Below are 25,716 nucleotides of genomic sequence, written 5' to 3' on the forward strand. Positions count from 1 at the left end.
AATTTTACTATGGAAATGAATCATTTGATAGGACACACTTCTGATGAAGATTAACGTACAGACAAATGGCACAAATTTTGCATGCCATGCATGTTTTTTTCTCGGAGAAAGGTTCATTTCCTTCAGTCTGTAGCTTTGCCTGACACTGGGAATGCTGAATGGCTGTGTCCCAAAAACCCATAATGACACTGAAAACTTTCGTCAGGACAGGTAAAAGGACTAACCAAGGCATTTGGGCATCCAAGACAAGGATATCTTGTTAAAAAATTAATAATAAAATTAAAGGCAATCTTACACTGGTGGAAGAATGCAGTCATTTACAGCAAAAGAAAATGAATTTACACCAGCATTAATAATAATTTCATTGAGACAAAAAGAAATAACTTCTGGCCTTTGCCACTGCACTAAGAGCAGTTAGCTCGAAACTAGGAATTAGGAGAGTGTTCCTCCTCCAAACAATATCTTTTAATCCTACCCTCAACAGGAGAATGTTTATCCCCTGTTCGTAACATCTCAAAGTCCAACGATCTTCATATGTTTCCCCTCCAATCATAGATGGATTGAATTAATTTAAAATCTGCAAACAGATTAGCAAAACGACAAGTAAATGCACAGGAAAGCAAGCATCAGAAATTAAAATAATAAGAGAAAGTTTACTGCTGCCAGCAGGTTGGAATTATGTCACACATGAGAGATTGAACAACTACACATGATCAACGAAAACAAGTGCTCTGCTGCATAATCACTTAGTTTTACAATGGTATAAAGGAAAAGAAAACACACAGGTTAATAAAACAGGTAAAAGCAATGCAGAAGTCTTGTTTGGGACTGCAGTGAGCCATTAAAAAAGAATATGCTTTTGGAGAGAAGCAGGTAAACTGATGCTTTTTCCAAAAATATGTTCAACTTTCATAAGAAATTTTTTTTAAAAATAAATCTGTGAAATCAAAAAAAATCTAATTAACACCCAAAAACAATTCCAAACAGGCCCATGAAGGTGGAAAAAGAAAAGGAATAGTGCATCATAATCAATTGAACATTTCAGAAGGACAAAGAAAATAAATGAATCAAAAGGCATGAGAGCACAGCAGTGAGTTTCTTAAACAGATATTTCTATTCAAAGAAACTTGAACTAACCTCTTGAGCCATTAAATGAAAACATATTTGAAGACATGATAGACAGCTTGAGAAGGACAAAATTGCAATGGCTTCTCTTGAATCCACATACTAAGTCTGTTTGGTGCAATCATCGTACATGGGAAAAGAAAGGAAATTAAACAAGGAAATGAGGAGAAAAGAAATGATACTGTATTTCTCCACCCATGTTTGGTTTTGTATTTGAAAAAGGAGAGAAGTACAATTTCTCTTATATTTTTTCTTTTCTTACTATACCCTTAATGATTAAAAACCTTTCTTTTCAGAAAAAATGCCAGTTAGTAAATTTTTGTTTATTTCCCTTGCTTTCTCTCCACCTTCGAAAAAATTTGTAATGCCATATTTCATTCCACTTTCTTTTCTCTCATTTCCTCTCCTTTCTTAACACCCAAACAAAAAATACTAATCTAATTTCTTTTCTTTTTCATTCACTTCTCTCCAGCACAATATAAGATCTTCTGCCATCGCCGCATCACCAAACTAACATATTGTTGATCATTGAATTTGTGATGAGACCTCGATATGGAATGCAGACTCTTTCAACTTGGTGAAAAAAGAATAAGTTCCTTTCCATGAAACTAGTTTGCATTCTGAAGTCCTTATCACTGTAAATACATGAAGTTACCTTCCTAATGCTTTATCCATTTCTTCTCCAAACAATTAAATAAAAAGAAACAGCTTGTGTCATAAGAAAAAATATGATTGCCAAGTCGCTCACAATTTAGTTTCTGACTGCCTAATTAGTTCTATGCTACTTAGAAGCAAGACATGTACTCTCAATTGAAAGAGTCATTCTTTGGCGATATTTATGGCAGTGAAGGTGATAATTGATAAAACAAACAAACACAAAGTGGTAGAGGCCATTGTTTGGTGACAATAGTCGTGTTGATATAGCCACTACCAGAAATAAACATGAATGTAAGAGTTCAACGATAGTAGTAGCTTTTGCTTCAGAACTATTAATGATGATAGCATGGGAATAGGTAAGAAGCAAAATGATATTGCTCAATTGAATAGACATTTTTTCCTTCAGTATTCACTGCTAATGAGCACTCTTGATGGCCTTTACCCAAAGTACAATCTTTTCTTCTCATTTGTGTTTGTTTCACTGCTTAATTGTTCAATTGAAAGCAGCATGACACTGCTAAGTGAATGTAGCAATGTTGTACCAAGAAACAATTGAATTTCAAATAACTGCTATAATGAAGAAGACTAGATATAAAAATTTGGGTTTTTCAACAAAGTAATTCTTCAAAGACATATTTATAGAGTATATTATTCCTTCACAACGATTAATCAAATTTATCTTAAATAATGCATTTCATTTCTTCATAGCTTCTCATCAAAGAAGGGCAACCAAAATAAATGGAAAATTAAGCAAACAAGAAAAAAAAAAAGGATGACCAAACATTCATAACAAGTGAGACCAGCAGAGTCCTAAACATGGGAGAAGTGACAATAGTTATCTAAGGGTAAATTGCCCAGCTGGTCTAAACCTTTGGACGGTATATCAAATTGATACCAAGACTTTAATATAAATCACATTGGTACCAGAACTACAGAAAAGTATATCAATTTAGGACAGCTGTCCAATTTTCGGCAGATGGATTATGACGTGGCAATCTGAGGAGGTATATTCTATTTGATTCTCCCCTCAGTGTGTGCCATGTCAATAAAAATAGCTTACTCAGCCAACGGATCCCATTCCCTAACTTCCCCCAAATTAAATCCTAATTTACCCTAATTGAACCCTAAAATCCCCAAAACCATGACTTTCTGCTCAATCATCATCCTACTCTTAACGGTGTTTGCTTTCCCTTTCAATGTCCAAACAGAAACAACTTCTTTCAATTTCACCGAATTCACCCAAACTATGTCCGATATCGTGTTCGAAGGAGACGCAACTGTAGTTATTCGAGCAATTAAACTAACTAAATCCTTTGATGATTTGAATTCTAATGACAGTGTTAGTCGTGCAACATATTTCAAACCAATCCATCTCTGGGACAAAGACTCCGGTAAGGTTTCAGACTTCACTACTTATTTTTCTTTCGCTATCAACTCCAAAGATAATGAGAGCAAAGGCAATGGATTTGAATTCTTCCTCGCTAACAAGGGCTACAAAGTCCAGGCTTCATCAGAAAATGGACATCTTGGTCTTTCGAATGCAACCGATGTGCATCCATTTGTTGCTGTGGAATTTGATACAGGATAGTCCTAAATGGACCCGAGTGATCGAGAGGAGCACATAGGTATTGATGTCAACTCAGTTGTCTGTGCCAAACTCACAAACTAGACTTTCAATGATGTTGAAAATGGGGGAAAAATTCAAGCTTGGATTGAATATAATTCCCGTTCAAAGAAATTAAGTGTTAATGTACATAACGGTTATGAAGGAAATCACCAAGGGAAATATTCATATAACCTTGACCACACTGTAGATTTTAGAAATTTTTTGTCGGACTATGTTACAGTTGGCTTCTCAGGATTTGTTTGAGGAGCATGAGATTTACTCTTGGGAATTTAACTCAACCTTACAACTTGATGAAAAGAAAAAGCCGACCCCTAAAAGGTTGGTTGTGGCCTCTTTTGGGTACTAATGGCGTACGGATTTTGGTTGCAGCGATCCTGAGTTTGGTTTATTTTGGCCACTGGAAGAAGAAGACGAAAAGACAGCAGAGAGAAGGTAGCAGGCCAGCGTCATTCACAAAAAAAGAATTTGAGAACGAGACTGGACCAAGGAGTTTTTCGTACGAGGAACTAGTTGCAACAAGATACAGGGTAAACTTGGGGATTTTGCAACAAGACACGGAGTTTTTCATATGATTCTGCTGCTGCTATTGCTTTCTGTCTCCAAACATGTCTCCTGTTGATGCTTCTCTTGAATTTGGGGATTTTAAGGTTCAATTAGGGGAAATTAGGATTTAATTTGGAGGAAGTTAGGGAATGGGACCCGCTGGCTGAGTAAGCTATTTTTATTGACGTGGCCCACGCTGAAGGGAGAATCAAACGAAATATACCTCCTCAGATTGCCACGTCAGCATGCATTGGCCGGAAATTGGACAGCTGCCCTAAATTGATATACTTTTCTGTAGTTTTGGTACCAATGTGATTCAAATTAAAGACTTGGTATCAATTTGATATACTATCCAAAGATTTGGTACCAGCTGGGCAATTTATCATACTTTTAATCTTTGGGAAACGACTAATGAAAATGCATTTTGCACCATGCTCAAGTATGGGAGAAGTGACAATAGTTTATCTATGTTGTTACAAAGAAGTCTGATACTTCTAATCTTTGAGAAATGACTAATGAAAATGGATCTTTTTATCATGCTATGCATAAGTAGAACATCATTTACTATAAATAAGCAAAATTATATGTAGAAAAAATTCATAACATGAAACTTACATCATTAATTGTAAGCAGGAATCAGGATAGCAAATATGTTCTTTTCACATGAATCTGGGCTTTCTATCTGCAGGCTTAAGTATTTGGAAAGAGCACATTAAGGTTTCATCAACACTCATCATTGCACCAGCATTATCAAATTCACCGCAATAGTTGGGAGCAGAAAATATTGTAACAAGCTGCCTGTCTGCAAAGAACTCATACCCATCCTCAACAACCTGAAAAAACCAACAAAAAGAAAAGGAGAAAAGAAAGACATATTGTTAAACTATTAAAATGATTAAGCTACAACAATCACAAAAAAGTAAGCTTCCGTTTCACCAACCTGATGTGCACGACAAACAAGGTCCATATCATTATTTGTTAAGAATTCTGACACTTTATCTGCCCCAAAGGTGTATGAGACCCCCCGGTCGTTCATTCCCCAGCCTTTCACATCCCTACTAGGATCAGACCAAAGTAAGTCACAAAGCAGCCCAGAATCTGGAATTTCAGTTGGACGGGTTAAGCTCCTAATTTGATCCAAACTTGTTAAATCAGGTGAAAGACCTCCGTGCATGCACAATATCTTATCATCTATAAGAGCAGCAACTGGAAGACAATTAAAGCAATCAGTGAAGGTTTTCCAAAGTCTCACATTGAAGCGGCGTTTACATTCATCATAAAATCCATAAATTCGATTAATGGATGCAGACTCATGATTTCCTCGTAAAAGAAAGAAGTTCTCAGGGTATTTGATTTTGTAGGCAAGCAACAGGCATATTGTCTCCAAACTCTGCTTGCCACGATCTACATAATCACCTAGAAATAAATAATTAGCACTAGGTGGGAAGCCCCCGTATTCAAAAAGCCTCAAAAGATCGGAATATTGCCCATGAATGTCACCTGGAAACCCAAGGAAAGATATTCACAAGGTTAATAGAAAAAAGAATTTGGAGGACAGGAATACAAAAATAAATAAATAAATAAATGAAAAATTGAATTCTGTTAATATATGAAAAGGGCTTGATAAAACACTGCAATTAAAAAGGGCCAAGCAGTACAAAATTGTAATTATTATCCAATATATATGACAAATAAAGCTATGCACTTCTGCACTTCACAATAAGATAATATAGCAATACATAACAATGACTAACACACAAAGATGTAATATTCTTACAAAGCAACAATTACAGAGTTAATTTTCACTGAAACAATACCTCAACTTGGGCACTAGAAAGAACCAAAAAATGAACACAGCATCATGATTACCACAATTTCCTTCACTACACTGATCTCCATTTCCAATGCTCCTCTATTCCAAAACCTAATGGAAAATATCTTGATGATTTTAGAGGTAGCACACTTCTAGACTTGCTGTGTATGTATCAAGTTATATTTTCAGCAGTGTACTCTAGATCCTACCACAACTATCAATTTAATGTGGTTCAAATGCCAGTAACTTATGCTGATAACAGTAACTGAACTCTGAGATCTAATCAGTTCCCAAGAATTTGCAAGACAGACATCTCTCAATACATCATATAATTCCTATGACATGTCTCTTGCAGCAAGAGACATTGGCATCGTACATTGACAAAATTCGCTTCACGGGCAATACATCATACACCATCCATGGGCAATATTCCGATCTTTCAAGGACTGGAATTACACAAACAAAACAAACGAAAACCTCAAGGTGGTCTGTGGTTGCAGCAGCGCAAGCCACACAACAGAATCATTTATCCATCAGAAACCAAACTTAAGTTAATCTGAATCACCCGCCATCAGTTTCAACAGTTCAAATCACCCCATACAACAAGCCAGATTCCATACCTGAACTAAAAATTGCTGAAAATAACATGTCAGTATCTATAGAAGGATAAGACTATCTATAGAAAGACAAGACTGACCAGCCCTAATGTGAGATCGATCTTCGAATTTCGATCGTGATTATGAAGAATAGCAAGAAAGAAGTCTTAAAGCGGACAAGAAGGCATGGGCATGTCGGTATATTTGCAAGATTGACCTGACAAGAAATAACTATATGGCAATCATATGTAACAAAAACATGAGCTAGTTTGACGCACTTGAGCTATCACATCCTTAATCATACTAACAGCATACAGCTACACCAATACTAAATTGTGATCCTCATGTAATATATCCACAGAAATAAAATAAATAAAAATAAACGAAAACAGCAAGTACAGCAGCAAATAAATAAACAAACAGCTTTGAAGGCTGTCCTAACCCATTCCCCTATTCAAATAAAGGCCTTTGTCTTTCTCCTTTCTTTTTCATTATTTGCATAATTTTCTCTAAATCCTTCACAATAAAGACATATTAATCAGTTCATTTAACACACTATTGCTGCATTTGAGATAAAGTTTTGAGCTTTCTTTCCAAACAATCATAATATAAACCTCAAATCCTGATAATACCAATAGCCTCCTCATAACCCAAACATCAATTCCTAACATTCTCAAGAAAAAAAAAAAAAAAAAAAACCAAGAACCACTATAGATTATTCAGCCCCAACTAAAAAATTTCCAGCTTTAAACAGCAGCAACAAGAAGTGAAAGATTTCAACTTTTTCCAGCCATAAGAAACAAAGACTACTACTATCTAGGCACTCTAAACAAACCCAATTCATAAAACAAAATAATAAAGATTTACTCTTGCAATAATGAGAGAAAATGAAACATATACTAGAAAAGCTAAAAAGGGAAAAAGCAAGAACGTACCACAGATCTTGATAGGAGCTTCGAGTTCAAGAAGATTAGGCTGTTGAAGAAAAATTTCTCTAGAAACAGTACAAAGCTGTCGGATCTCATTCTCAGTTAACTGAACCTGCTGTTGTTTTGCTGTTCTAGTTTGCCTAACATCTAACAAACGACTTATTATATCATCCAAAACGACAGGGTCTATAGACACCTGCCCTTGCTGTGCCATTTAAAAATCGATCTCAAGAAACAAATCCTTTCTCCTTCGTTGCTCAAATGTTTTTTACGTGAAACAAAACAGAATCCAAGAAGAATGACAGCAAGAACCAAGAAGGGTTCTTTCTTGGTTCGGTTTTAGCTCTGCTTTAGTGGGTTTGTTTTGCGTGTTGCTTTTTCTTGATTTTGAATTTGGGTTGGTAAAGAGAAAGAGAAGAGAGGGTGTGAGGTTTTCTTGGGTTTCTTTATATAATACAAATAGAAAATGGGTAAAGTTTGCACTATGCGACGAATCAAAACAAGGGATCCGATGTGGCGGAGAAGCCTATAACTATGAATCTAATTCCATTTTGGTCGATTAATCCGCCACTACTCCCATTCTCTGTCTTCCATTTTTTCAGCTCTAGCTCTAGGGTTTATATGAAAAGAAAAAAGAAAATCATATTTAGTTTAAAAGAAAAATAAAAAGAAACAGTCAAATTTCTCCTTATTTAAACTCGAAATGAATCTCTTTAAGCGAACTCATATGAATCTTTTATTAAACTATGTTTTAAGTAAAGGAATAAATTTATGTATTGTTTAAAAGAATATATAAATTTATGGGGCCTTAATATTATGGGTTAAATTTTAAATTTCTTTTAATCCCTTTTAATATTCTAAAATATTTATTAATTATTTTTAATATTTTAAAATATTTATTAATTAATTTTAATATTTTATTGTATGGTAGGTGTCAATATGTCTTTTAATTCTCTTTAATATTTATTTAAGTTAAAAGAGATAAATTTTTCTATGGAAAGTTTAATGAATTAAACTGTGAATTATATAAAGTATTATTTCTTTTATAATTATTATTAAAAAATAAATAAATTATCTAATACATAAATAAAGATTTAAGCTTAGAAAATTTATATTTTCAAAAAATAAATTGTCTTTGAGTTAGATATGAAATGAAATTAAAGAGATAAAACTTAAAACAAGTTTGAAAATAATTTTTAAATTTTTTGATGGGTTGTATGGTAAAAAGATATTTTTTTTTTAAAAGTTGATATATCCTTAGAAAATGTCGGGAATATTACTATATTATTTTCAGTAGCTTATTTAAGATTCTAAAGTGATTTTGTTAAAAATAAAGTTATTTTATTTTATTTTAAAGATATTAATTTTTAATTAGCTTAAATTTTATCTTTTAAATTTTATAAGTAAAAATGACTAACAACTTATTGAAAATAATTAATATTTTACAAAAATAACAATACTCTTCATATTTTTTATAAATTATACTAATTTTTCGTATGTATTAGTAGTTGCAAAAAGAATAATTATTTTTGTGAAATTTAATGATTTATTAAAAGGATTAAATTTTTCGTATTTATAAAATATATTGTTAAATTACGAAAAATGACAAATTCTGTCATATTTTTTTGTAAATTATACTAATATTTCATAAGTGTTACTAGTTGCAAAAAAATGATTACTTTTGCAAAATTTAATAATTTATGAAAATATTAAATCTTTATTAATTGTAAAATATATTGCTAAATTATAAAAAATAAAAAAATTATATATTTCTCTAATTATACTAATTTTTCAAGTGTTACTAGTTGTGGAAAAATAAATAATATTGAAAAATAATAATTTTTGCAAAATTTAATGATTTATAAAAATTAGTAAATTTATGAAAAAAATTAAATTTTTCGTAATCGCGAAATATATTACTAAATTACAAAAAATGACAATCATTTTTATATTTTTTTCGCAAGTTACACTAATTTTTTGTAAGTAAAACTAGTTGTGAAAAAATAAATAGTATTACGAAAAAATAATAACTTTGTAAAATTTAATAATTTACTAAAAGATTGACAAATTTATAAAAAATATTTTCATAATCAAGAAATTTATTATTGAATTACAAAAAATGACAATCATCTTCATATTTTTTTCATATATTAAATTAATTTTTTTTATATTTTAAGAGTGTATGAACTTTTAAAACTATCTTATATTATTTTAGTAAATTCTATTTTAATTGATAACCTATATTTACATGTTACTAATTTTAAAAAAAAAATTATATAAATCATAATTATCTCATTGGTGGATTAAAACAAAAATAGAATAACTTTAGAATGGTATATTCTATATAATTGAATTACAAGATTTAGATTTTGATTAATAATGTGAAAAGCAAATTTATAGCCAATCATATAAAATTTCATAGCATGCAGGTATTTAGTCTGGTAATAAATATATATAAAATCCAAAAATCATTTATTTCTTAAAAAAAAAAAAAAAAGGCTGTATTTTGATGCATGAGGTATTCCTCCATGTTAGGAGGAGTTGGATCTGAGTTGGATTGATCTATTCAGAAGATTCTTCAAAATTCCTTATCCCTAGATTTTGGATTAAATTATTCTTCATTTTGCTTTCATAGATGATAATTAAGGCTCCATGTTTTCTATTTCTTAAACATAATTTTTTTAATTCCTAATGACAAATTAAATTATTTCTTAGATATCAAAGGATAATTTCTATTAAATCTATTTGAAAGAAAAATAATTTATTTTCTATAATTTTTTTATCTCTCTTTAATTTTCTTTTTCGACACTATTTTTTTATTTTCTGTAATGTATTAAATAAATTTTTATTATATGTTTTTTTTCTTTTTTCTTTTTGCTAGTGAATGGAATGGAAAGGCAGAACTTAGATGAAGGAAATGGTCTTCTGGAAATTGAAAAAGAAAAGGTTAGAGATAGCTGGCTACAATAATGGAAGTTGAAAGAAAGATTAGGGTTAGAGATAGCTGGCTATAAGGTGAAACTTTAACATACAAAATATTTTATTTTTTTGTATATAACCTTTGAAGTTTTACAATATAATATCATAACATATATAAAAATATGAAAATACGATGGACGAATAAAATTACTAAAAGGGTGTTAGATTATTTAGTTAAGTTGTTAGATGGTTTAATTGGTAAAAATTATACCAATGGTTACTTAACTTTATACTAAGTCTTATTTTGGTCATATATTTTATTTTTTGTTTTATTATAGTCATTTAATTTTAAGTTGAGTAGCAGATTGGTCACTTATTTAAAATCAGGTGGTTTAATTCGCTAGAATAATGATATGTCTAAAATATCCAATGCTAGACTAAAATGTGTTTTGAAAATATTGACGAGTCACTATTCTAATCATCAAACCATTTCACTAAACTATTAACTTAACCTAAAATCAAATCCAAATTTAGGAAAAATACTAGAGCTCAGTTCAGATCTTTTATTTTTGGTAGGTATTCTTCAAGATTCAATAGTTTAGGGATTTCCTTTACAATATAAAGGGCTTAAATACACTAATTTAAACTCAAGGGACTTAAAGCCAAAAAAAAAAGATAAATTCAAGAGCCATCTACTCAAGACACAAAGTATAAAGGCCAAGCAAATGACCTTTTGTTCCATAACCAAAAAAGACAAGGCAAAACTTATATAGCACTAAAATAAGCATGTACTTCCACAATCCATTCTATAGTTTCCTATAAATTGAGACTCTATCTTTAATTTAACCCTCTTGCAATTAATCTTTCTAATATAAATCTTTTGTTGCTCTCTACAAAAATATTGAATTTCTCGCAAGAAGATAATTTTATTTTTGAATTAATTAGATATATCTAAATATAAATAACATATTTTTGTTATTTATGTGGGATTTATGAATTGAATAATATGTCTTTACCATAAAATTACCAGTATTGCCTTCAATGCTTTCAAATAATAGCCAATTGTAGTCTGATTCTTTGCGTTTACCCTTATTATATGTGATTCATTTGACTTCAGTTTTAGTTGCAACCCTCCTCATAAATGCATACTTAGTAATGACCTCTCTAAACCGATTTGTATTCTCAAATATCATACCAATTTTCCATATTAATATATTATACATTGGATCATATATTATTTTCTTACTTTGTACTCTATGAGCCAATCCATCAACATCATTTTGCAACTCTCCACATACTTCTCATCACCTATTACTATTCCATTATAAGAATTTTTCCTTCTATTAAAGTAATGATAATCCACATTAATACCAGTCACACCTCTCTTAATATTTTATATAGGTAGAATTTGTGTTATATTAAGCCTCTTTCTTTTATAATGCCAACGCAATGTCACTATTATGTCAACCATATTTTAAATGTAAATAAAAAAAAATTTTCAAAGTTCAATCCCATTACAATTTATTATTAAAATCACAAAAATATAAAAAAGGCACTTTACCATATGGTACGGACAGTTCATATAAAAAACTGTTACTGTAATCCTAAATTGAGTAATTAATAACAAAAAATTACCAATAAGTAGTAATACAAAAATTACATATCTATTTTGTTCCAAGTTTTATGGAAAAACAACAACTTATAAAATGAATATTCCCATGCTTTTGCGTATCATTATCGGTATTGATACTGAAATTTCAGAAATTTTTAGGCTTTTTTTGGTTTTTAGGTAACAATGGGCAACTCAAGTTTTCTTTAAAGCATAACACATTGTAGAAGATGAATGAGGTGTGTGTGATTTACAGAGATCGAAGAAAGAATTTATTTTCTTTTTGCACAATCTTAAAAAATTATTGAGACGATATCCAAAAGTTTTCTCCATTATAATTCAATTGATGTCTAACCGTAACCCATTTCCACATAAGCAATAATAAGTGGGCCTTTTGTACTTGTGGACACCGATATAGTACAAGCGCTTTCATAATTAACAACTGGTGGTTTAAGTTGTTTATGAAGACGACTTTAAGAAAGTTGAGGTGTTTAAATAGTTCTTTCTGAAGTCAAGGGGGCAAAATGAACAATCGTGTGAAGTACAGGGGCCGGGGACGTATTAAGCCTAAATTGATAAGTACATGTTTTGCCTATTTGGGCAATTAAATGCTTAAAAAGAACATGCGCTCCCTGTTAACGTTAAAAACATTCTTGCCTGCCGGCTTATTGGGTCCCTTTTTTTTCTCTTTAAAAAAATTTGAAATAATATCAGAGAAATATGGAAAGCAACAAAATTTGCTCTCAATGATTCGTGGTTGTAAGCTTTTAGCAGATTACTTTTTTACCTTTTCACCATTCTAAGCAGAACCCCATGTCTCAATTCATGAGATTCATATTCTAACAGTTCGAATCAGAGGTTATCTCCTCTCTGTTCTGTGGTTTACAGGTATGATATAACCCATCATCAACCTTAGATGTTTATAATGTTTTTGTAGACTTTTCGATTTTCATTTTAGATATTATGAAATGGGTTTATTGTATTTTTATAATGCTAGACCATGTATGCCAATTTTCAGGTTATGCTATAGACCATACATGCCAATTTTCAGGTTATGTAAATGGAAATGAATAATGATGTTATTATACAATTGCCGTTTTAAGGTTATGAACTTCTGTTCTTTTCATTGTACTTTTGGTTAGAGAAGCTTTATACAATCTATGATTGTGGATGCAAATTCAGTTGGATCAAGGGTAGGTAAGATTAGGTTGCTTGATCATCAGAGGTGGTTGAGTTTTTAAGTTTAAACCTGATTATAACATTACCATAAATGGAAGATAAAAAGAGTAATCGAACTGGCTATGCTGCTCTTGTTCCATCAATTAATTCTCTGTGATCTGAGGTCAATCATTTGTACTGGGAAGAATATCAAGTATCCTGTGATTTTCCATTTGCTGTTTGAGCTGATGCCTTCTGAATTAAGGTTGTTGTGACTTGTGATGTGCGTTAGAGTGATGGCATAGGTATACTAACATGGTGAGAGGAAAATTAGTATTCGACTTAGGGATATTTTAGGAAGATGAGTTCTGAATTTTGAATCAATAAGTGGTTATGCTTAAATCTTCATTATGTTCATGATATTTAAGATAATAAGTTATGATTATGAAGTTGTGAATGTCGAGTCATTATATATTACCAGAGACGTAGTTTGACTTTTGATCATCAAATGGAGATCTCAAATGGATCTGAAATTTAGTTGGGTTACTCCTATCAATTGTGTGGTTAATCTTGCTCATAGTTGAAGCTTTCAGAAATTATGAATCTATTCCACTTTACCAACTTTGATTTCTTCCAGGGAAAAGTAGTGGTCCCTTTGGTCCCTTTGGTGCATTATAATTTTATCCTATCATTCTTTTGTTTCACATTTCTTGGTTTTAATTTTTCATAAACTCTCGATAGTCCTGTACCGCATTAAATGCATTGATCATAAAGTACCTGACCCGGCAATAACAATGTTATTGGTGTTTTCTCTTTGGTGGCTTTCTGTTTCTATAGATTCCATTTTTTACTTTTCTAGGTTGTAGTATTTAAGCAGTCTCAACTTGTCTGTTTGTAGAGCCAGAAAGAATCATATTGTTTAAATTATCTTATATTACATTAGCTTTATCTTTCATTGAACTGATAGCACGACTCCTTTAGAAGATGGAGTATGAGGAAGTCCCCATTTTGCAATCACAACACCAGAAGGATATTGAGATGGCCATAGCATCTGAAGAAAAGCTTATCCTTCCCATCACATCGAAGTTATCTTGCAGTTGCACTTGTGCCTTCTCCAATCAAGGAAATGATACTACAGAATCAGATGAACGATCAAAGTTGGCAAATAAACTTCTCAGACTTATAATTGTCTATTTAATAGTCATGGCAGTAGAAATCATTGGTGGCTTGAGAGCTAACAGCCTTGCAATTATTACAGATGCAGCACATTTGCTGACTGATGTTGCTGGATTTTCTGTTTCTCTTTTCGCAGTCTGGGCTTCAGGTTGGAAAGCAACATCCCACCAATCTTTTGGATTTAGTCGCCTTGAAGTTTTAGGTGCCCTTCTCTCTGTGCAGCTTATATGGCTTATTGTCGGAGTATTAATCTATGAAGCAGTCAACAGGATTTTTCACGAAAGTGCTGGCGTAAATGGAGCACTTATGTTTGCAATTGCAGCCTTTGGATTCATTATAAACTTACTTATGATTATGTGGCTGGGTCATGATCACGCTCATCATGCTTTCCATGATCATAATCATGAACATAATCACTCTCATCATGCTTTCCATGATCATGAGCACGGGGATTTTTGTGCAGTAAATAAAGATGAGGGTACTGAGACGATATCGAGTTCTCCAGAAAAAACTAAAGTATTAAACATTAATATCCAAGGGGCTCACCTGCATCTTATGGTTGATCTTATTCAATCTATTGGCGCGATGATTGTTGGAGCAATTATATGGGCTAAGCCTAATTGGTTGGTAGTTGATCTGATCTGCACTCTTCTATTCTCTGTTTTAGTTCTATGTTCTACTATAGCTATGCTTAGAAATGTATTTTACATACTGATGGAGAGCACACCTAGTGAGATCAGTATTGACAGATTGGAAAGTGGTCTGAAGTGTATAGAAGGAGTTCAAGATATTCATGACCTGCATGTTTGGGCAATCACAGTAGGGAAGTTAGTTTTATCTTGTCATGTTGAAACTGAGCCTGGAGCCAGCTCTAGTGAAATACTTAACAGGATTAGGGATTACTGCGAAAAAACGTACAGGATTCGTCATGTAACCATACAAATTGAGCAGTAGCTTATATATTTCTACACTGCAACTTTTCTTCTACAATTTTCATTTTCATTTTGGCGCACTTGGTTGACTGGAAGTATATTAATATGGGCAGATACAGAGGCTCTTGTAGCAAAACCAGGTGAGTGTTTGATTCTCTATGTAAATCAGCTCTGCATAAGGTCAAAGTATTTTGAAGTCATGGACTAATTTCATTTCAGAAACGAAAATATCAGGGACTCAGTTACCTTTATGAAATAAATTCTGAGGGAGGGATGTGTGGTTAAAGTTAATTGCCTTTTTCAGTCAGTTCACACTTCAGTGACAGTCTCATTCACGACAGTTTACTTTAGGGATGAAAGTGCATATTCCTTAAAACATGAGGGACAAAGGTATAGAATAGGGTAAACCTGAGAGGGTATTTGTAATTATCTCCAATTTTAATTATTCCTAGTCATTAGGACCAGTTATGATTCTTTAGTAGCCTACCTGTGGAGGAATTTTAAATAGAAAGTAGTGGTCCTCCACAGCTTTCTGCTGCAAATACTAAACCATATGTCAAACCATGTATTGATTCTTGCAAATTTATGTAAAGTGTATCTTCTAGTTGTTTAATTTCCAACTTGTGCTAAAGAGAAAACCTAACCAGTTCATTTGACCTCAATTATTCCCATTTTGTCATACCTAATTTAGATTTCAAATTAGATTAAAAGGTAAAATATTATGGCCCTGACATGGCAATGAACAGGGCTACTCATTTGATTTGGAGGACACAATGAGTGTGTTTCCAGGCCAGAAGTGAGATAAGAATTCATTCAGACATGCTAGATATGCAGCAAGATGGCTGGTTTTCTCAGTTCAGCCAGTAGGGTTCTTGGTCATTATGGATTTTTCCATCACACTACTGTAGAAAATGGGCAAAAATTGCTAGAAAAGTAACAATCTAAGGAAATTAACAATCTTGAGAATCCATGACAGAATAATACAATATAAATTCAAACTTTTTCCACTCGAAAACAGTCAGGGTCAACTGCATTGGCATTGGTTACAAAATGGTTGAACAACCTAACGAATGTGTCAAGCTTTTCTTGAGGATGAAGAACAATGATGATGAGATTGTATAGAAAAATTTCAGGTAAGCCGGTAAACAATACATTGAAAGACATGTCCAAAGGGTAAAAAAACATTTATTACAAGTTAGGAAGTAACTCAACAAACAAAACCCAGAATAAGTACTAAAAGATGTCCCCTTCTATGGCTCTGTCCCACTATTTCTCCCAATTGAGATAGTGTGATCTCACTCTACATTCCTGCTATCAGTCAATTCCACTTTCAAAAGTAACATACAAGACATAAACACAAAAGACGGAACAGATTATCCTAACATTCTAACAGTTTTTTTTTTCTTCGTTTTCTTCTTCCAACTTCACAAACTCAATTCAAGTAAAAGATGAGTAATCTACATGCCTCCCTCTCTCAGCCAAAAATTGAATATAAAATTTTCTTTAAAAGGAAAAGAATGGCGACTGCTTGCTATGCTAGCAATGGATTTCCTTCCTCAGATGTAAGCTTAAGTAGAGCAGCAACTCCTTTTTGTATTCCCTGATGTATCAGCAACATTGATAGTGGTTCCTTGACCAGGAAGTGTTGAATTGCCAGCAGCTTCTTGTGCTGCCAATGCCTTTTTGCTTATGATATGGTAAATCTCAGTCAATATAGTTTGGAATGCCTTCTCAACATTGGTTGCTTCCAACGCTGATGTCTCAAGAAATGAAAGACTTTCCCTCTCAGCCAAAGCCTGACCATCTTCCTCAGCAACAGCTCTTAGATGATTCAAGTCAGACTTATTTCCAGCCATCAGGATGACAATATTGGAGTCTGCATGGTCCCTCAATTCACGGAGCCACCTTTGAACATTATCAAAAGTTTGCCTCTTGGTTATATCATACACAAGAAGTGCACCAACAGCTCCTCTATAATATGCACTAGTAATAGCTCGGTACCGCTCTTGACCTGCTGTATCCCAAATCTGTGCCTTTACTGTCTTCCCATCTACCTGTAACAGAACAATAACAGATTACACTAACAATTAGCAGAACAACCACACATCATTAGTATACAGCTATATAGCCTGGTTTATACAAATACACTAGCTCAAACCAAAAGTACTCAACACCCAGATCATACCTTAAGATCACCAATGAATCGGTATTGCCACATGATGCTAAAAACTACATAATGGAGCTAAGTTATTAAAATTGGGAATTGCAAATAACACTTCGTAAAGTTTCTTGCCTATTTTCATGAATGTTATTAATCTAATCCTATCAAACAATCTAACAATTCAGTTCTAGACTGAGAAGATCCTAAAGATAACAGATCCAGCTGTTGCAGAGAAAATAAGTAGTTTTAGCTACAACTTACAATAACAAACTAACCAGTATTCATTGCACATGGACATGGGTTATATGACAGAAAACACAAGCTAACAATTGCAACACAATAACAATAACGTTAACAGATAACCCAAAAGAATGCAAATGAAAAAGAAAAGATACCTGGAGAGTTCTGGTGGCGAATTCAACACCGATAGTGGATTTAGATTCCAAACAGAACTCATTTCTAGTAAACCTAGACAGAATATTAGATTTTCCAACACCTGAATCCCCAATCAACACGATCTTGAACAGATAATCATACTCATGATCTACTTTATGCGCCATTCTCTCTCTCTCTAATTTCAACAATAATCCTCTCCTCAGATCTCTCTAACCTGCTAGACCCATTCACAACAAATATCATCACTTCTCAATTCACAGATCTATACATCAAAAATTCAAAAAAAAAATTAGAAAAAGGAAATGAAAAGGAGGATCAAGAAACTCACCTTTGAGGCAACAGATCGAGAAGAGAGTGCTCGGATTGGGGCCTTTTTTCTTTTAACGCGGAAATGGAATTCTGAAACAAAAATTAATGAAGATGGCGATGATGATGAGGGAAAAGGGGTTTGAAACGGGAGAACTAATATATAAGAGCAGCGTGGGACGGAGACGGCGTCGTTGCGAGAATGATGACAAAAAGCTTTAGAAAAGGAATGAGATGGCAACTGACAACAGCAGGCTGGCAGGTGGGTACAGTGAGGATGTTTTTATTAATGATTTCCACAACCCCCCTCACATATTGGGATTTGTTTTTCTTTTTGAAAAATTATATAAATAATAATTTTAATAAAAAATTAATATTTAAAAAGTAAATAATTAATAAAAGTTAATTTTTTAAATTCTAGTTAATTGATGATTTTAATTAAATTAATAAATTAATGATATATGTTTATTATTTTTAAATAATTATATTAATTTTGTATTTAATATATATATAAATTAATAATTACATATCAATTTTTAAAAAAATATTAATATATATAGAGAGAGTAATTTATGTATTCGTTATGAATTAATTAAATATAAATATGAGTATTTTTTAAATAAATTTTTATTTTTTATATAAAAAATTAATAATATTTTACAAACTTTTGAGAATGGTAGAGAAATTTATTCATGAGTTTGGGTGCTCGAGCACATTTATATAAATCCATTTAAATTTAGATTTAAAAATTTTTATTACTCTTTTTATTGCGACTTGAAGTTATTAAAATTCGTCCAATACAAAAAGTTATAATGACAATAAATTCATTTATGAGTTTTTTTGAGATAATTATAAATTTAGTATTTTAATTTAAAATTTTTTTATAGTATCAAATTTTTCTATTTTTTTCATATATTTTTTTAATTTTTTTTTAAAGATTTTAACGAATAATTTCTTATAGTGATGATGGTGCTCTCTTATTTGAATATTGATTCATTTTTTATATTACTTATTTGAGTTTATTTATTTATTTATTGAGAAACAAATTTGGTTTGTTAAATTTTTTCGAAAAAGTTGAACAATGATGTAATGGTATTTTTAAATTTTTTATATATTATATAATGCAGTAATAAAACGCTATATTGATATTATTATTTTTACTCAAACATTTAATTAAATATAATTTTATCTAAACATTAAAATAGAAAATAGAAAAGTTCAAATATTAAATTTACAATTATTTATTTTTTTAAATATTACAAAAAGCAACAAAAGTACTTTTTTTTTTTTTGGAAAACCCTATACACTTTATCAAATTTTTTGGTGGCAAATTATTTCATAAAAAACTATATGAAATAATAGGATATAATTATTTTAATAATCATATCTAGTAATCATCATTTTAAAATAATGTCTTGATTTAACATCTATATTTTAGATTTAAATTTAATTTTTTTTGAATCTTTAACTAATTGCATGGGGTGTAGATACATCATGATGATGAAACTAATATAATGGGCAATCAAGCACATTAATTTTGTTATTGGCCCATTTGGTTTGGTGATTAATCATTTTCATATCTTTCTATTTTTAATATTTATTTATTTAGTGGGAGATACTAATTGTTGGTGAGTCCATTATTAGCCACTCATTTTTTTAAAAGTTTTAAGTTATTAAAATGGCACCACTACTACTTGCTGGCACAAACGCTTCCCTGACTAATAGATTTGACCTTACCATCACCGCTCATATGACAAGAAAAAAGAAAAAAACAAACAATAATTCTTTTATGCATTGTTTTTTATTTTATTTTCTGAACAAGAATAAAAATTTATATTATTAAATTTAATTTATTATTTTTTAAATCTTAAATTTTAGTATTGTATTATATTTGAATATTTATTTTAATTTTAGATTTATTAGAATATATATATATATATATATATATTTTTTTTTGATTGATTCATCAGTTACATTTCTAATTAAATACTTACTTTAATATTTTAAGAAATGACATATTAATTATATTTTTAATATTATATTGACTAATAAATTAGTCGTGTAGTTAGATAATAATTATAATTCTAATAAATAATATTTTTAATATTATATTTAATAATAAATTATTTTTTAATTATATTATAGGTTTTTAATTCTAAAAATAGCGATATCAATTATATTGATATATTAATTTATAAAATATTAAGATTAAGTAATAAATAATTTTTAAAATAATTTTTATATTATCCATTAATAAAATTATAAAATATTTAGAAAATTAAAAACTAAAAACTATAATTAAAATAATAATAATAGCAATGTAACGCAGGAGTAAACAACTAGTTATTAATTAAATTTATTAACACAGTGTTAATTTTATGGCAGCAAAAAAAATAAAAAAACTAATAAGCACTCTTATTATTAAAATATTACTATTAAATATATAAAATTAATAAAATTTTAAAATTAAAAGATAATTTTATCTACTTAATATTTTAGTAATAAAATGAGTCAACAATTCTAAAATTGACTAAACTCTTTTTTATCATGGTCACAGTATTTTATCACTGGATAAAATTAAAATTTAAAATTTAAAATTCAAAAATTATATACTAGATAGAATAACAATTCTAATAAATACACCGTTTTTAAATTAGGTAATTACTCAAATATACCATGAATGTTGCACGAAACAGATTTAAATAAAATTAGTTTAGTTTATTAAAATTTAATTAATTTACGTTTTATTATCTCAATATAAAAATCTCTTATAAGTAAATAATTATCTTTTAATAAATACAGTATAGGTTGAACTTTAAGTTTAAGAGTCTAGACTGATTTTTAATTGGCAAATATTTGAATTTTGATCATTTAATTATTTCAATATTTTAATTTTTTATTTAATTTATCAATGTTTAGATTCTATTTTTATAATCTAACACTTTTAATTTTTGATTTAATTTAATAGACACTCAAATTTTATTTTTTAAAAATTTAAACACTAAAATATACTTAGCCATATTATAAAAATGACACACTAATGTATTTTTTATTTTTTAAATATAAAGTATTGAAACTATTAATGCTTATAAAAATAAAAAATAAAAAATAAAAAATAAAAAATAAAAAATAAAAAATAAAAAATAAAATAGAAAATATAAAATAATCTATTAGACTTAAATAAATATTTTACTCTTTATATTTGAATATTTAAATATTTTTTAAGATACTTTTATTATAAAAATTATACTTTTTAAAATAAAAGAGATATCTTTAGAGTTGTTGAATAAAATCACATTTAAAAAAATATATTTAAATATCATAAATAAAAAATTAATTTTTTATATCAAAAATTAAAATGTTAAAATTAATAAATAATTAAAATAAAAATGTCCAAATAATCATTTAATATTTTTAATGTGTTAAAGACTGTTGACATGACATTATTATTAATATAATTAATATAACAATTGATAATTTACATATTCCAATGCTAATTAGAGATTCTTAGAATATTAAAATGTTTATCAAAATATTAAATTATATTTTAAAAATTATTTCCATTATATCCAACAAGAGTCATAAAATATTAAAAGATTTTAAATTAAGGATTTTTTTAATAACTTATTTTAATTGTTATAGTTACGTTTGGAGTCTCATATTATTAATATAATTTTTTAATAAGAAATATAATTCTAAATTTTATAAATAATAAAATATTTATAATCAAAATAATAATAACAATATAAACATATAAATAATTAGTTAATCAGTTTACAAATAAATAATTAATCAATTATATTTTTATTTTAATAATTCGATTAAATTTGAAATAAATATAAAAATTTTAATCTATAATCTTGACTAATTTATTTAATATGTATTTTTTTACCATTTTAAAAACTAGCTATTTTTTTGAGATTGTAAGGTTGATATTTTAGTTATGGTATATAATTTTTATTAGATATTAAAATTATAATAATAGCAACTCTTATTCACTTTATATAGTTTCTTTAAAGGAATAACTTGCAAAATACAATTCCACAATCCAGGGCTTGGAAGACAGAAACCAGGCAGCCAAACAGGACATAAAAAGTAAAAGAATAACTATTAAAAACTACTGATTTCGCGTCCAAAAATAAAGAAAAAGAAACCAAGAAATCGAAACAGAGAAACAAGAAGAAAGATGAGAAAGGAAGACACAGTGAAACTAATAAGCGCAGAGGGCTTTGAGTTTGTAATTGACAAAGAAGCAGCCATGGTTTCACAGACAATCCGCAACATGCTCACCTCTCCAGGTTCATCAATTCTCCCCCATAATTCTATTTAGATTTTCCGTTTTGGGTTTTGCTTAATTCAAGGCATGCTTCTTGCTGATTGATCTGTTTTGGCTCAGCAAAATGTGCTAACTTTGCTTAGTTAACAGTTAACAATTTGGAGAAATTTGAGACTCTTATTGGGGCTAATAGTTTGTGGGTTAATTTTTGTGCTTCGTGTACTTATTGGGTCCTCCTTTTCTATGCCCCTTTTCTTTTTTGTGGCAGGGAGTTTTGCTGAGACACAACATGGGGAAGTGACATTTCCGGAGATAAGCACTACGATTCTAGAAAAGATCTGCCAGTATTTCTATTGGTCCCTTCAGTATGCCAAGTTCAGTTCTTTTCCTCTTATATTTGTCTATCTATTGGTTTTTTTTGCTTGTCTTATCTTAATATCTATTCAATTTAAGATCATTTGCATTAAACGTTTTCTTGTTTTGGTTGCAATCATTCGTCATGGATGACAGACTTTCTATTCTTTCGAGCAATTTACTTGGCTAATGTTTTGAGGTTAATGTTTTATTTGTTACTTTGTTGATTGAATTTTGGCTTGGAGAACTTCTGATGCCTTTTTTATGCCTGTGTTTTGTGGTAGAATGGAAGCTTTGGTTATCTAATGCTATATGCTAATGATGCCTGTCTTTATCTTGGGGAAACAAAACTTAAGTTGGTTATGTCTTTGCTGTTTTTCTCCTATTCTAGTATTTCTGTGGCACCTTTTATTTTCACATAATTCTCTATTGCTACACTGTTTTATTGGTATGGAAATTCTTTTATTTCTTGTTTGAGTGTGAAATTGGTTTTGGAGGTTTGGCATCTATATTTAGTTGGTCAAATGAAATGATTTGCATCAAAACTTGTGAAGTATTTTATGTCCGCAATCACATACATACAAATGCAATGGTCCTAATGAATCATGCTATCTTGTTGTTTTTGTTTAAAGTCCTGCCTCTTTACTCTGTATACTTAAGACTTCATGAGGTTATTGTGCATCTTTAAATTCTCAAGCCTGTTTATCAGTCTATTTCCTTGTCTTAGTTATGGAGTTTTGACTCTCGAGCTAGGCTGTACATGTTTTGTCTCTACCTAATCTATACATTATTCTCTCTCTCTCTCTGTCTGTCTCTCTCTTTTAATACAGTTTACTTTGCTTACATTTGTAAGCTGAAATTTTCACCTGCTTCACCTTGTCAGGCATACTAGCATTTATCTAGGGCCTTAATCTTCCCTCCTAAGCTCTAATATTTTTCTTAATTTATATAGCCGCCTTTTGGTATTCCAAGCAATGGTAGTAATTCGTAACAGCTAATAACTTAATAATGAAATAAGCTATCAAATCTTTGCTCCTGTGGGTTTTCTGAAATATAGGCATTCAACCACATACTTGGAAGGTAGTTACTTTATCTCTATGTATAAACCACATTCTTCCTTTTTTTTTTTTTTTGTGGAACTAGGGACAAGCATGTGTGGAGACAGTTGGTGGGAGTTTTATTTATTTGGTGCACTTTTCTTTACATTTATTATTATTATTATTATCGTTGCAATTTCTTTTAAAGAGAATGTTTGGGTTTTCGTGTCAATTGTTAAGCTGCATTACGATTAGTTATTGAGATATGCTGTTTTTGCTATTTATCTCTAGTTTATGAATTTTTTATCTGCATCCTTTGTAAGTTTCCCTGCATCTATCCACATGTTCCTAAAGGTTAGTTAAGTCTGAGTATCATTTCTAAGTAATTAAGGTCTTACCCCCTTTTTGTCTTGCCTCTCTTGACATGAGATTGCTGCTGCTTTCAGGGGAAAGGAGACTGAATTCCCAATTGAACCTGAACTGACCCTGGAGCTGATGATGGCTGCTAATTATCTCCATACTTGACCAAATTAATAACTGGTTTCTTGGGTGACAAGTCTTAACATTGTAAGTCTACTGCTTATGACCTCCATTGATGCAACATCTATATTTGATTTAGTTATATTTTAAATGCTCATTCTGCTCTGTACCTAACAGGGACAATAAAGACGATATTGTTGCCTGAGAAGGCTCATAGATCATAGGTGTATACTTGTGCCATGGATTGGTATTGAGGGCGGCATTGCATGGTGGTTTATTTGTCAACTTGTAATGTCATTGATTTGACTCTGAACATTTTTCTGACTTCTTAGCAAATTGAGCGTCATTACTGAATGATGTAACTTTGCTATTATAGACTGATCAAGTATCAATGTTAACATGAAACAGTTGGTGGTGTTCTGGTCTCCTTAAAGTGTGTACTCTGATGGCTGTTTTCTGCTTTTGACATGTAGTTAATAGGAAGATTATTCAGTTTCTCTTTCTAGCTGAAGTGCATTCTGATGGGAAACACTGCATATGCTAGAGGATTTTGTGAATAAGACGAGGGACAAAGTGGTAGAAAGTTAGTCATTTGAGGGACATTTTCTTCTGCACCTTGTACGGTGTATTCAGGTTAGAGATCTTTCTTGGAGCATAGCAGGTCGATTTTTCTTGAATTACACCATTAGGTTGCCTGGAATGGTTTCATAAGTTCAAGAATTCCCATTTCATACAAATTCCAGAGTTAACTTGTACATTTTCTGGAACTTCCTTGTCTAACCATTGAGGCTATAATTATGAGCCACAAGGACAAAGGTGTTAAGATGTCTTTGACAAAAGAATTTGCTTATTCCTTATAAATTGAGATCCTTTCATTTGTTTTCTCATCTGCAACTTAAACATGAGTGACACTTTTATATATCTATAGAACCAAATAAAATTGATTGTACTGATAAATCCTCCTGCAAAAGCTTACAAAGGTGAGGAGGGTTGGCAACCCAAAAAATGGAGCGGTGATAGCTTTAGATTTATAGTTGAACTTTGCTGGAAACCTTTCTGCTATTCCAAACAGAAGTCTTCTGAAGATATGGAGAACCATGAAGTTATTTATAAGCACAATGTTCTTTTTTAATATAAGGCGTTGACGCATTTAGGTAGGCTGACATCTCCTTAGCACCTTCACTAATTTGAATAAAAAAGAAAAGCAATTGAAAATGTGAAATTTTTTCATTTTCCGAGAACTTTCGGAAAAGTCATATTTCTCTAGCTGGTGATGGAGAAACATTTATATCTATAGAACATGATAAAGGCATGATTGAACACTCCTTTGATTTGGGGATCTCTAGTTATCTTTGTTGTTAGAAATTGTATTCGTTCTACATTATATATATATATATATATATAAACCTATTTATCATAATATTAGAGTATAGGTGGATAAAAATTGGAAAAGAAAAGGTGGATTATATTACATGAGTCTTCTTTTAACTAAATATAATTTATTCGCATATTAAGCTGTTGATCTTTTTATCTCATTTTGTCAATCTATTTATTCGATTCTTATTCGCCACTCACTTCTTGGTCTTCGACCCCCTCAGTCACTACGAACGCCCTCGATCAGT

The 25,716-nt window shown here is 30.5% G+C and overlaps 4 protein-coding genes and 1 pseudogene across 9 annotated transcripts; 3 read left to right on the top strand and 2 right to left on the bottom strand.

Annotated features, from left to right (window-relative positions):
* Positions 1 to 254: 254 nt before the first annotated feature.
* On the bottom strand, positions 255 to 7,946 carry LOC8284090 (serine/threonine-protein phosphatase PP1 isozyme 2). 2 transcript variants are annotated; one of them, XR_007214524.1, is made up of 5 exons: positions 7,297 to 7,946; positions 4,893 to 5,452; positions 4,568 to 4,785; positions 1,138 to 1,233; positions 255 to 577 (listed from the first exon to the last, which is right to left on the bottom strand). XR_007214524.1 is itself a non-coding variant. In XM_048370413.1 (4 exons), the coding sequence occupies exons 1-3, from the start codon at positions 7,502 to 7,504 to the stop codon at positions 4,612 to 4,614; spliced, it is 942 nt and encodes a 313-aa protein (XP_048226370.1). In that variant the 5' UTR covers positions 7,505 to 7,945; the 3' UTR covers positions 255 to 577; positions 4,568 to 4,611. The 2 variants fall into 2 exon arrangements, 1 of the variants encoding a protein (XP_048226370.1); XM_048370413.1 differs by lacking the exon at positions 1,138 to 1,233 and having other exon boundaries at positions 7,297 to 7,945.
* On the top strand, positions 2,943 to 3,781 carry LOC8284091 (annotated as a pseudogene).
* A 4,495-nt stretch (positions 7,947 to 12,441) lies between the features above and the next one.
* LOC8284089 (metal tolerance protein B) lies at positions 12,442 to 15,142 on the top strand. 3 transcript variants are annotated; one of them, XM_015720015.3, is made up of 2 exons: positions 12,442 to 12,706; positions 13,944 to 15,142. In XM_015720015.3, exon 2 carries the CDS (start codon positions 13,961 to 13,963, stop codon positions 15,104 to 15,106), a length of 1,146 nt encoding a protein of 381 aa, XP_015575501.3. In that variant the 5' UTR covers positions 12,442 to 12,706; positions 13,944 to 13,960; the 3' UTR covers positions 15,107 to 15,142. The 3 variants fall into 3 exon arrangements, with proteins under 3 accessions (XP_015575501.3, XP_025013347.2, XP_025013348.2); XM_025157579.2 differs by having other exon boundaries at positions 13,958 to 15,142; XM_025157580.2 differs by having other exon boundaries at positions 13,961 to 15,142.
* Positions 15,143 to 16,211: 1,069 nt separating this feature from the next.
* On the bottom strand, positions 16,212 to 18,189 carry LOC8284088 (ras-related protein Rab11C). 3 transcript variants are annotated; one of them, XM_015720014.3, is made up of 3 exons: positions 17,970 to 18,189; positions 17,641 to 17,858; positions 16,212 to 17,138 (listed from the first exon to the last, which is right to left on the bottom strand). In XM_015720014.3, the coding sequence occupies exons 2-3, from the start codon at positions 17,803 to 17,805 to the stop codon at positions 16,653 to 16,655; spliced, it is 651 nt and encodes a 216-aa protein (XP_015575500.1). In that variant the 5' UTR covers positions 17,806 to 17,858; positions 17,970 to 18,189; the 3' UTR covers positions 16,212 to 16,652. The 3 variants fall into 3 exon arrangements, with proteins under 3 accessions (XP_015575500.1, XP_002520494.1, XP_048227945.1); XM_002520448.3 differs by having other exon boundaries at positions 17,641 to 17,855; positions 17,970 to 18,185; XM_048371988.1 differs by lacking the exon at positions 17,970 to 18,189 and adding an exon at positions 17,270 to 17,313 and having other exon boundaries at positions 17,641 to 17,782.
* Positions 18,190 to 22,064: 3,875 nt separating this feature from the next.
* LOC8284087 (elongin-C) lies at positions 22,065 to 24,521 on the top strand. Its single transcript, XM_002520447.4, has 4 exons — positions 22,065 to 22,245; positions 22,492 to 22,597; positions 24,061 to 24,181; positions 24,272 to 24,521. The coding sequence occupies exons 1-3, from the start codon at positions 22,134 to 22,136 to the stop codon at positions 24,137 to 24,139; spliced, it is 297 nt and encodes a 98-aa protein (XP_002520493.1). The 5' UTR covers positions 22,065 to 22,133; the 3' UTR covers positions 24,140 to 24,181; positions 24,272 to 24,521.
* The last annotated feature ends 1,195 nt before the right edge of the window (positions 24,522 to 25,716 follow it).

This window comes from Ricinus communis, chromosome 1 (assembly GCF_019578655.1).
Source record: "Ricinus communis isolate WT05 ecotype wild-type chromosome 1, ASM1957865v1, whole genome shotgun sequence".
Classification (NCBI taxonomy): domain Eukaryota; kingdom Viridiplantae; phylum Streptophyta; class Magnoliopsida; order Malpighiales; family Euphorbiaceae; genus Ricinus; species Ricinus communis.

What these genes read in the sequence shown, in the direction of transcription:
- LOC8284089 (XM_015720015.3), top strand. Translation starts at nt 13,961, where the DNA reads ATGGAGTATGAGGAAGTCCCCATTTTGCAATCACAACACCAGAAGGAT.
- LOC8284090 (XM_048370413.1), bottom strand. Translation starts at nt 7,504, where the DNA reads ATGGCACAGCAAGGGCAGGTGTCTATAGACCCTGTCGTTTTGGATGAT. An exon ending in AGCTCCTATCAAGATCTGTG is followed by an intron (nt 5,453 to 7,296) that starts GTACGTTCTTGC and finishes TTGGGTTTCCAG; the next exon opens with GTGACATTCATGGGCAATAT. An exon ending in TTGTTTGTCGTGCACATCAG is followed by an intron (nt 4,786 to 4,892) that starts GTTGGTGAAACG and finishes TGGTTTTTTCAG; the next exon opens with GTTGTTGAGGATGGGTATGA.
- LOC8284087 (XM_002520447.4), top strand. Translation starts at nt 22,134, where the DNA reads ATGAGAAAGGAAGACACAGTGAAACTAATAAGCGCAGAGGGCTTTGAG. An exon ending in CAACATGCTCACCTCTCCAG is followed by an intron (nt 22,246 to 22,491) that starts GTTCATCAATTC and finishes TTTTTGTGGCAG; the next exon opens with GGAGTTTTGCTGAGACACAA. An exon ending in TGGTCCCTTCAGTATGCCAA is followed by an intron (nt 22,598 to 24,060) that starts GTTCAGTTCTTT and finishes TGCTGCTTTCAG; the next exon opens with GGGAAAGGAGACTGAATTCC.
- LOC8284088 (XM_015720014.3), bottom strand. Translation starts at nt 17,805, where the DNA reads ATGGCGCATAAAGTAGATCATGAGTATGATTATCTGTTCAAGATCGTG. An exon ending in TCGCCACCAGAACTCTCCAG is followed by an intron (nt 17,139 to 17,640) that starts GTATCTTTTCTT and finishes GTTCTGTTACAG; the next exon opens with GTAGATGGGAAGACAGTAAA.